Genomic DNA, 12,194 nt, shown 5'->3' with positions numbered 1-12,194 from the left:
AGTCATCCAATTTCATAGCACACAGCAACTGAGAAGACCACAGCTGACAGAAGGAGTGGTTGTCTACATAGTACAGTATAGCAAACCTACTTAGCAGATGTTGAATGCAACAGTAAATAGATAAATGAGTAAATTAGTAGGTGAGTAAGACCTTAGAGCTCACCAAGGAGAAGGTAGAAATCATTTAAAAACACATATAAGAAGCAACAACATAACAGTCAGGGTCCACTTGATATGGGTGTGACCTCTCTGGAGGTTTCAAAAGCCTTTGATGATTATAGAACCACAGTTTATTTAATTTATTATGTTTTTTTTTTGAGATGGGGTCTCACTTTGTCACCCAGATTGGCGTGCAGTGGCACCATATCAGCTCACTGCAGCCTCAACCTCCTGGGCTTAAGTGATCCTCCTGCCTCAGCCTCCAAGTAGCTGGGACCACAGGAGTGCCACCATACCCAGCTAATTTTTGTATTTTTAGTAGAGATGGGGTTTCACCATGTTGGCCAGGCTGGCCTCAAACTCCTCAGCCCAAGTGATCTGCCTGCCTTGACCTCCCAAAGTGCTGGGATTACAGACATGAGGCAGCATGCCTGGCAAAACTATAGTTAATATTGATAAGTAGTAACTCCATTCCTTCAAGAAAAAAGCCAAAGTATTTTGAGGAATCTTTGTTTAAGAAGATAGGTACGTGTATCACACACCTTAGAAAACTTTTCATTTGAAAACAACAAAATTTAAAACATAAAACTCCAGGGTGGGGAAATTTCCAGCTGTCTGGAAAATTCCCTTCTTTGCTGTGCCTCATTCCATGCCCATGTCCAATGCCTGGAGTGATGATGAACTCATATTGCTAGCTCTCAGGTGGGAATGACGCCTCAGGAAAAAACACTGTAGGTAAAGAGTGCTTTCTGCACTAGTTTCTGACTCACTCCATGGTGATGTGGTGGGAGCAATTCCAACCAAGCTCAGCACGGTGCTAGCATCCTGAAAGGGCGCGCATTACCAGAGGAAGGGAGAGCTCAGTGCAAGCATCCAATAATTCACTCTCTTTCTCCACCAAGCGGTTACTCCTTAAGACCTCTTAACTGAATGACTTACAGAGCGACCTGATTCCCCTCATTGCCTGTGTGCACCAAACCTTGGTTTCTGCAACTTTACAAAAAGAGAAGTTCCTGGTTGTGTGCTGAGAACGTTTTGGACAAAGGGTGCTTCACGAATGGAAGACATTATATAAATGTTACTATTATTTAAGACTTAACTCCTCTGGAGACAAAAATCACAGCCCTAGACCATGGCAATCACAGCCCTCGACCATGGCAACCACAGACCCTAGATTTCCCCAGTGCTCACTCCGTCCAGTCCATTTTCCACTTGAGCACAGGAAGCAGCACAAAGTAAAGGCTACGGTTTCAGGAGAAAAGCAGGTTTGTTATCACGAACCTGTTTTCCCCAGCCAGTTAAATAGAGGCAATCATAGCCAGCAGGCTCAAACCCACACTTTTCTCAATTACCGTGAGGAAACAAAGATTGACTTACTCTTTTTCTGTTTACAGAATTACGCAAAACTTATTCCTGGAGCTACAGTAGGGCTACTTCAGAAGGACTCCGGAAACATTCTCCAGCTGATCATCTCAGCTTATGAAGTAGGATATTTTACAGCTGGCATCTTTTTTGCGTTTCTTTGGTATTCAAAAACTAAGATGTGATTTAGGCAGTTAAATGTTAGTTACTTGTTGGTAGAGAGAGTGCTTATCCAAAAAATGTCTCTGCATGAATGCAATCAAAATATAAATTTTGTTCATTTTGCTTGCTGATCTTCTTCCTGGAAGGTGGAGCTGAAGATAGAAAAATCATAAAACTGATCATAAAGTTGAGGTTGTTTTTATAATAATAAGCAACAGCAACATTGTTGCCAGCAAAATTTTAAAGCCTCCATGAGTCATACAATTAAGCTCTCCCCTGTCTGAAAAAAATGAAGTTTAAATTGCCAGTGAGTGACAGAGTGATGTAGAGAGCTAACTCCACAAGCTTGATGATACTAGGTCATAACTCAAGCAAAAATACAAGTGCTGGCTGTGCACCAAAACACCGGTACACAAGGAATGCCACTTTTTAGTCTCTATACTTTTGGGAACTAGGGACATTTTCCACTGGTTTATGAGTAGGTGTGTAAAGTTTTGCTTTGACTTTGGGAATTAGTACCTGAGGACAGAATTCCTTCCTTAAAATTAGAACATATACCTATGGCGTTGTTATGTTCTCATTCTTTGTCTCCATTTCATAACTCCGTTAGTCAACAATGGATGGCCGGTTGTCAATTATTTTTAATTTTGGTTCCTAAATATCATCCCCCCCTTTTTTTGCCTCTATTGACAAAGAAATACACATGCAGAGAAAGAAAGAAGAAGCCCTAAATTAGGATAGGAATGAAAAAAAGGAAAATGTTTAGTAAGGAGTAAAGCTCTAGTATTTACTGTAAACAGCAACTATGTAAGAACAAGTGAATAACAAGTCTCCTGATTTTTGATGTTTTAAAATTACAAAAAAAAAAAAAAAAAGGCCCATATGTAATATACGCCAACATTTAGCGTGTACTGAACCAGCATTCCTTAAATAAAATGACATACCAGAATCAACAAGGAAAGTTTTTAAAAATAGGCCTATCCAGATTCCTCTCACAGACGTCTTTGAAGGACTTTAGGGGAAATGAGAGCTATATATTTTGGAAAGAAAAAAAAAAGTTTCCAATAATTTTGACGTTGGCCCACCAATTTTGAAACTACCCTGAAGGAAGAAAAGCAAGATATCCCTTCTCAAGTATTTCATTTCTTCAGAAAATAAAAATACAGATGTGTCCATTAAAATTATAGGATGATGGTTTGGTTTGGTTTGTTTTACTGATAGCCTCAGAAATTTCAGTTTTCTTAGGTCACATCAAATTAATCACCACGTTAGCTCATGCTTGAAATTCTTCCGGACAGGAATGCTCGTCCACAAAACGCTATAAAAACCTTCCTCCCTCTCATGCAGTAATTAAAGTTTTAATTTGTAGAATCAAATAAAATCACACAGCAATCCTTCACTGTATCAGAATGCACTCCATTTTTTCGAATCCAATACTCTCAACAGTGTTGGCTACTAACATCTTCAGAGAAACTAAGCATATTAGAAAACACTGAATTGTCAAAAATATTTCCCCCTCCAGTGAGGGCAGCCCCCATGCCTCTGCTTGCTCTGCCAGAGGTTACGGCTCACTTTATGATCTCAAATACTTACGTAACTTACAGGATAGTTGACATCAAGACATTAAACATTTGAGTTAAGTCTTCTGTCCTTGTTTTACTATCTCAGAAATACTAAGAAGTGTCTATTATTCTTAAATGAAACCATCTTGCACTGGAGTTATTATTGGAACTTTATGATTCACAAGGCAAAGTCTGTAATGGATCCCGGCACTAGTTCAAATTATTTTTCTACTGTTATTTTTAAATGTATACTAAAAAGAATTTAAAAATATGAGGACCCATAGGCTGAATTTCTTTCTAGTCTATAAAAAGAGAGAGAAGGAAAGAGAATACTTTGAAAGAAAACGTAAAATGCTTCTGAGGGACCTCTAGTAGGGCAGAGGTAGACAATTTGTGTTTATAACTTTGTGGCTACAAACTTCAGCTTAGTATTTTACAGTGCCATATTGATATTTTTAAAAACTTAAATACCAATGTGTACTTATCTGATCATCATTCACTAATGTCCTTTCTTCCCTAATCGTATAATAAAGGCTACCAAAATATCAGCAATCCCAAGGATAAGTTCCTCTGCTGGTGTTTAAATCCCAGGAGGGAATTGACTTGGTTTCTTTTGTATTTCTTGGTTCATAAGAGATGCTCAAAAAATGAATGAATGAAACGATGAAAACTATAAATAAGCATTTATGTCCTTTCTTTGGGAAATTCAGACTAAAATATTCCTCGTCAAATTTGCAATATGCTGTTAAATTATAGTAATGCTGAAATTTCCTTTACTTAGATCAGATCATGTCATCCACTAGTCCTTATAATTGCTGTCACAGTCTTCTAGCTCATATCCCTTAACTTTTATTTAGCTCCCGACTTTATCTCCAACATTGCTTCTATTTTAATCTTATTATTTCTGCATAAGCAGATTTTGGAGGAAGGCAGGGTCATTTTACTATACATTTGGTGAAATTACACATAAGGTATCAAAGCATCTCATTTCTCCATAAATATATACACCTATTACATACCCACACAAATTTAAAATAAAACAAATTTTTAAAAATTACACTTAAGGGAAATTTGAAGCTGAATATGCTTTTTAAATGCCAACAAGAAAATGGATATGTGGACTTAAAACTTTTGGATTAACTGAAGCATAAATTTATTTATAGTATTTTAAAATTGGTTTTATTCTGTTTTATTTTTCATAATTTGGTTTGCTTCACCTACAATACAGACTTTTGTTTTGTAAGTGAACAAGGAATAAAAAAAGTAAGATAATAAACTTCTTGACGGCAGAAAGCTTTCTTACAGTATTCTCTAGACCTAACTCTATACCAAATGTGCAATAGGTACTAAATACATTCCAATATTGATTTTAAGGCACACTTTCCCCCCACATTTTAACGTCTCTAAAATTGAGCTCCATCTTACAACTGATGGTGAGTTACAATCACCATTGTGGTGCCAGGCAGCAGTCATGATGTAGTTTTCATGGACAATTGTGATTGTACTCACTTCAATTAGTTAAAGGCATTGTTGCTACTTAAGTATTAAGTTTAATTGCTGTTTTAACATATCTTTAAAAGTGTGCACTATGATTCGATATTGAAATGAAAAGTTTATTATGTATGCAGAAATGCACCAAAACAGAGCAGCAGGGTGTAAATTTGATATCAATGAAGCAAATATTCATTGGTGGAGGAATGACTTCAATTCTGGATTCTTTGCAAAGCAACAAACAGCTGGTTTACGGGAGCTAAGAAATCATGATACACATAAAGGAAGCTGTTGTTAAATTTTGTTACTGAGATATAAGCAAAAGAATTGCCTTTTATATGCCAATCTGCGCAACTCAGGGCAGGAGAATTTGCCAAATCCTTCAGAATGGATAAAATAATTTTCAAAGCAATGGTAGATGGATAGGACTGATTCATATGTTGTGCAGAACCATCTTGAGGTATTTTGTCATAGTTTAATGTCGTAAGATAATGGTGTATCTTATAATTGTTGGCACCTTAGATTTGATAATATATAAAATGTATATATGATTGCTCACTTTTTTGCTTTTGATTGGTAATATTCTGAATTTCTTTTGACACCCAATTTAGTTTTATTCATTTGTAGTTCAATGAACATGATTCAGTTTCTTCTTCTGGCTATATTTTTGGGGTTGTGACTTCACTGAACTCTTTATATTGTAACTAAAGGAACTGCGGTCTGAGGTGGAACTGGAAGTATTAGGAGACACTGAAGGACTCAACTTGTCATTTACAGCCATCTGTAACAACGGTACATTCTTCCAACACCAAAAGAAATGCTCTCACATGAAAGTGGGAGACACAGTAAGTAGCTGTCCAATAGATCGTCTGAATAAATACCTGGATGGGTCAGAAGTTAGCTGAGCTCACTGAAGTTGGATTTCTTTCAAGAATTTTAAAAGCAATTTTCAAAGATTTTCTAGTAAATGCTTTTGGCAAAGCTGATTTCCGTGAAGCCTTGTTTCACCTCATGCATTTTGGTGGATGGAGGGAGATAATTAGTATTTTCTTTTCCAGGCTTCCTTCAACGTGACTGTGAATATCCCAAACTGTGAGAGAAGAAGCAGGCACATTATCATAAAGCCTGTGGGGCTGGGGGACGCCCTGGAATTACTTGTCAGTCCAGAATGCAACTGCGACTGTCAGAAAGAAGTGGAAGTGAACAGCTCCAAGTGTCACCACGGGAACGGCTCCTTCCAGTGTGGGGTGTGTGCCTGCCATCCTGGCCACATGGGGCCTCACTGTGAGTGTGGCGAGGACATGCTGAGCACAGATTCCTGCAAGGAGGCCCCAGATCATCCCTCCTGCAGTGGAAGGGGTGACTGCTACTGTGGGCAGTGTATCTGCCACTTGTCTCCCTATGGAAACATCTATGGGCCTTATTGCCAGTGTGACAATTTCTCCTGCGTGAGACACAAAGGGCTGCTCTGCGGAGGTAGGCTATGTCGAAATTCATCTTACCCTGTGGCTGCTCAAGTATCAGCAAGGGGGTTGGCATCCTCTGCACCTTCCACAGTTTCCTGGGCATAGTAGGTGCTCAATAAATATTTGCTGATCAGCCTTAGACCACGGGTAACTGAATCTTCTCTTGTAGGTTTTCTGGCTCTAACATTCACTTGGGGTGAGATTTCTGCCAACTGAGCTTATGTCTATTTTGTTTCCCTAAGCATAGATGAAAGATAAAAGTGCCTTCTCTCTGGCTGTAACCCGGACTCTACACAAGTGCCTATAGTAGGAACTCCATTGCCTTCCAGGTGTTTCTGGACCAAGCTGCTGTGTCTGACTGTTACCTTTTAAATGTATATGACTTTGGAAAAGTGAAAACTAGATAGACTGCTAAATGAGCATGCTACCAAGGATAAAGAGCACAAAAATATATTAAATGGGCTTTCAGGGCCTTCACTCATTCCACAAATATTTATTAAACACCTACTATGTGACACATACTAGGTTAGGCACTGGGCATAAGAAAGATGAGTAAGTGCATATGTGAAAAGGCTGCAGGAAGGACAAGGATGGAAAATTACTTGGAATATCTTGAGAACTTTGAGAAAAATTTAAAATAGAAATATGTATGTTTTAATATCCTATGTAGATGTAAAATCACTATAGTTTAAGGATATATTGCATATGACTATTATAAAATCATTCTTTTATATATATACACATATATATGTGTAATCTATTCAGAAAAGAATTACAAATATGTTAATATACTCTTCAACAATATAAATTTGTCTTATAGATTGAAATATTAACTGAATGCTGAATTTAAGCTTCAGTGTCTCTGTTCTTCACACTATGTAAGCAGACAGCTATTCAAATCAGAAAGCCATTAGCTTTATAGAAAACTAAGCAAGTTATGTTTTTAAAAGACAGTGTTAGGAACATATAAAAAAGACTAATTTGGGGGGGAAAAAAGACCTGAAAGAAAGAAGCATCAAAGAATTCCAAGCTTTCTAAAAACCATTTGATACCCTTAGAAGTGTACCTACCTTTCATTTCTTTGCTGCTGCTGTTGCAACCAATAAGTTCTTCTGAGAATATATGCTTTTTTCCCTCCAGAGAGTGAAAAATGTATGGTCTGTTCTGATCGAGACACGTTTCTCTCCCTTTTCATCCAAAGGTTGATTTCCTGGTTTAATAGGTATGTTTCCAAACCCACATCAGTCCTCTTTTCACATGATGCAGATGGGGCACAATCTGAAGGTGACAAGAAGCCAGCCAAAGGCCGTCACCACATCACAGAGAGGATATATTGGGCAGAATCCCATACTGCATGTCTAATAGAAATCTTGTAATAAAATACGTGTTCAAAACACTTGAAATTACCTTTCAAAAAGCCGTAAGTGTAATCTAACAAAATATAATAGAGATACTAACACGACCTATATTTCACCCTTTAAATCTTGGATCAAAGAGATCTAAGGCAGTATAAAATTCTGAACTGTGTTTAGCAGCAGAGCTTTCCTTGATGGTCTTTCACTTTATTTTGTACCATGCATGAGGAACAGAAATAAACTAAAAAAGAGTTGACTTGATCTGTGGATTGTAGCTAGGAAGGTCTGACAACAGTGCCTCTCTTTGAGTCAGATACAGTGATTGCTACAGAGATTCTATTTAGAAAATACGATTTATTTAGCTAGATTCAGAAAACTTCACCAATGCCAATTTCCTTCAGCCATTCCTGTTTCTCAAAAGCTATTTTGGTTTTTAGTAACATCACAAAGGATGTTGCTCTATAATTAGTAACTTTTCTTTCAAAAGGTATAATGAAAGTAAAGGCAATTATAACAAATGGTTAACAAATGGTTATGGAGTACCTACTATGTGCCTGGCATTGTGCTTAGTGCAGGGACAAAAATTGTGCCTGGCATTGGAATAGACACGCTACTGCTGCTGTAGTTTTATGTGCAACTGAGGATCAAACATGCTACAGCTCACCACTTGTGTGGATCTCCAGTTTATAACTAATATACTCAGCAATGTGCCACTTTTCTGAAGAGCTATTATCGAAATGTTCTTTTTCATACAGCTTCTTTCATCCATCTGTAAGCACTCAAAGATACAGAGCTCCATTGATTTTTTTTCTTGCCCAAATTCCATTAGTCTCCTATATTTTGATTCTAAGAGATGGAAACTAACAGGCAAATGGCATTAGAGAAACACTTGCTGCCATTATGCGCTTACAGTTACTGTCAATGGCATTCCAGAAAGATTCATCCCTCTGAAATACCATGGTGATTTTTTCTTGATCTTTGGTTATCATTTTGTCCCTCCATGAAACCAATAGGGAAGTTTTGTTGTTGTTGTTGTTGTTGCTGTTGTTGTTGTTGTTGTATGAACCAGTACTCTAGATAATTGGTTGTTTGAGGATATCGATTAGCAACTTTGGAAACCAGGTCAGTGGCTCTGGAAGGCCAGCACAGAGGAGGGCTTCTAAATTCTGAAAGGAGCGCCATGTTTTTGCCGTGATGGTCCTTTTCTACTGCTCCAAGAAGAATTTTCTAAATTTCTGCCAAGTACTTCCTACATGCAATAATATACTTGAGCATTCTCAAAGCATTTGGAAATGCATCTTTTATTTAATAATATTTGTAAATCATATTAATTTTCCAGAATCAACTGTAATATGGAATTTCTTCCTGTTATAAAAGTAAGTTTCCCCTTTTGTTGAGGAAGAAACAAAAAGATATTGTAGTTTAGAAGATCATTTACAGGTAAAAATGAAATTAATGCCTTTGTCCCAAATCATTTAATTATTCTTTGCTTTGAATTAATTATGTCAACTATAAATTGCATAGGTTATGAAATGCAGTTGAAATATATCTTAATATCATGAATCCAGGTAAATTTCAACTCATCTTTCATTAGACAACGCACACAAACACACACTTTAAGATGGTGTGAAAGTGATATAAATTTAGTATGTTGCTCGACTTACAGTGATGTTATGTCTGGATAAGCCCATTATTTTACATTTTACAATGAGTTTATCCAGACATAATCCTATCACAAGCCCAGAAGCATCTATACATACATGCATGTATGTGTATATATAGAGAGTATATAGAGAATATATAGAGAAAGAGAATATATATGTATATACACATTAGTCATCCACCACATAATGATTTTGTCAACAACACAGCACATATACGATCGTTGTCCCATAATTTTATAATACTGTATTTTTACTGTACCTTTTCTACGTCTAGATACACAAATGCTCACCATGGTGTTACAATTGCCCCCAGTATCCAGTACAGTAACATATTGTATAGGTTTATAGCCTAGGAGCAATAGGCTATACCATATAACCTAGGTGTGCGGTAGGTTTACCATCTAAGTTTGTGTAAGTATACTTTATGATGTTTACACAATGATGAAATCACCTAATGATGCATTTCTCGTTACATATTCCCATTGTTAAAAGACACATGACTGTGTGTGTGTGTGTATGCACACATATACATATATACATACATGTATATATACATATATGCACACACATACCTAGAGAAATCAGAATCCAACTTCAAAATCTTTGTGGCTATCATCTTTGTTTGGTGATTTTTGACCAAAGAATTAAGCCCAGGACTCTCCTGCTCCAAGTTCCTTAGAGCCCAGTCATCAAGATAGAAAAGTAAGCCACTTGCTAGACCAAAGTTTACAAGAGAAAGTCCACAATTCTTCCTCCTACAGTGAACTTGGCAGTGTCTCCTACAAGTAGAATCCTGTTTCACTTGTGATTTTTTTTCTACATCCACTTTGTTTTCAGTAAAGGTATAGGAATTTTAATACTGATAGATAATTTTGTTTACAAATTCTTCCTACTGGATAGTTTTCAGAAATAATGCCAGTAACTAACACTTGTACAGTGCTTATTTATGGGTCAGGTACCGTTCTAAACACTGTTATATACTGCCTTAGGTAATCCTAAATTTTGCTGGAAGAGCAAAACTTATGAGGCAAAATGCCTAATGCACATTTCTTTCTTTCTTTCAAGAAAAGTATCAGTTACAAGAGTTTGCAAATAAATGTTATTTGTCTGGAATATCCAACACCTATGTTAGTGTCTTACGCATGGTAGGCACCCAGAATAATATTATGGAAATAACACACAAGTCCATTATTTTAAACACTTTTAAAATCATTTTTGAAGTACTTCATACATCATTAAGTGGCCATATCCAAAGGGGCTCTTTAGGATTAGGTGGGTTACTTGTCTACAGCAAAAGTGTCCAGGTACCTCCCTCTTTAACAGTCTCTGCCCCATGCCTCTGCAACATCACTTCTGTTCCCCTCCTACCTCTCGGTCTCTTCTGTAGGGATCCTTTTTTTCTGATCACATTTTAAGTCCTGAAGCTCTCCAGAGTTCTTCTCACTCTGCCTACTTGCCCTAGATGACCTGATCCGTGAAAACTTCAACTACCACCTTTCCCTAATAGATCCCAAACCCCAAACTTCAGGCCCATATATATATTCAACCTCCTCCTGGGATGTCCCACAGGCCCCTTGAGCTCCTCAGGGCCAAAAGTGAACTCATCATCTTCCCCACCCAAAGCTGCTTCTCCTCCTCTGCTTCAATAATTAGGTTCTACTCTGTGCCAGGTATTGGTGATACAGCAGTGACCATGAACTAGCTTCCACTCCAGTTCAGTGAAAAGCCCCGTCATCCATCTAGCCACTCAGTCTAGTCACCTGGGGAGAATACCATCCCTCTGTCTCTTCCCTCAACCCTCCACCTGGCACCAATCGCACCCACACCCTGAGCATTCCATGCCCGAATATATATTCTTTCCTCGCTGCTCCCATGGGCACTGCCTTGGTTCATGGTCTCATATCTTCTTGCCTCTACTCCCGATTTTTCTATCTGTAGCTTGACCTGTTTACTGATGCTAAAAAATGTCTAGACAAAACTTTCAGGATAGAAGCTCTTCCTTTAGCCAATAAGGCTTTTCATGGTCTGACTTCTGACTTTTTGTTGTCCTTTCCATTTCCCCACTTGCCACACTCCCTATGCACCTTTGGCTCTATCCATAGGAAAGTTCTGTGGGTGTTAAGCAGGTCGAATGATCCCACATGCATTCCTGAAATGCATAGAACCTTTTTTTTTTTGTATTGTCTACCTGTATCTTTCAAATTCAGCTCAAGCATCACTTCCTTTGGAACCCTCAAATCTCCAGTCTAATTTGGAAACTATTCCCCTATGTATATTTATTAGTAGTAGTATTCGTTAGCCTGCCTCCTACACTAAATTATAAGTTTGATGACCTTGTCTTATTTAATTTTATATCCTCATACCTAATACAATCTTTGGCACATAGTATATGCTCAATTAAAGTGTGTTAAGTAGTGAATTTTTTGAGCACTCAGTGTATGCCTATGGGATTTCTAACTGGTGAATGGAAAATTAGGAGATATATACATTATCTCATCCAGTCACAAGCATTGAAAGTAGACTTTATTTCATCTGTTTTATAGATGAGACGCTCATGATCACACAACTTGAGTGATATAGAGGGGTGGGCTTTAATCCAGGTCTGTCTTGCATCATTATCCTATGGCATCTTAACTAAAAGCAAAAAATAAAAATAAATAAATATGCATAGAGACACACATTCACATCAAATATCTTTTACAGGCTTTCTGGATTACCTCATTTGGTCTGATTACAAATTCTATTTCATGTAATATGTGGATGAAAAGAGTCAAACTATAAAATATTTGAAGAGATTTATTCTGAGCCAAATATGAGTGACCATGGCCCGTGACGCAGCCACAGGAGATCCTAAGGACCTGTGCCTGAGGTGGTCAGGGCACAGCTTGGTTTTATGCATTTTAGGGAGACATAAGACATCAATCAATACATGTAAGATGTACATTGGTTCTGTTCAGAAAGGTGGGACAACTC

The 12,194-nt window shown here is 37.5% G+C and overlaps 1 protein-coding gene across 3 annotated transcripts in view; it reads left to right on the top strand.

Annotated features, from left to right (window-relative positions):
• The window catches only part of ITGB6 (integrin subunit beta 6), a 90,859-nt gene that overhangs the window by 55,980 nt on the left and 22,685 nt on the right, over positions 1-12,194 (top strand). For all 3 annotated transcript variants that reach the window (XM_007965120.3, XM_038002029.2, XM_007965119.3), the window contains 3 exons: positions 1,554-1,643; positions 5,447-5,581; positions 5,795-6,212. In XM_007965120.3, the coding sequence (XP_007963311.1) occupies positions 1,554-1,643; positions 5,447-5,581; positions 5,795-6,212 (643 nt within the window). The remainder of the gene's footprint in view (positions 1-1,553; positions 1,644-5,446; positions 5,582-5,794; positions 6,213-12,194) is intronic.

The sequence above is a fragment of the Chlorocebus sabaeus genome, chromosome 10 (assembly GCF_047675955.1).
Source record: "Chlorocebus sabaeus isolate Y175 chromosome 10, mChlSab1.0.hap1, whole genome shotgun sequence".
NCBI classification, from domain to species: domain Eukaryota; kingdom Metazoa; phylum Chordata; class Mammalia; order Primates; family Cercopithecidae; genus Chlorocebus; species Chlorocebus sabaeus.
Note: the sequence above shows the minus strand (reverse complement) of the source record. Positions and strands in the feature narration are given on the sequence as shown.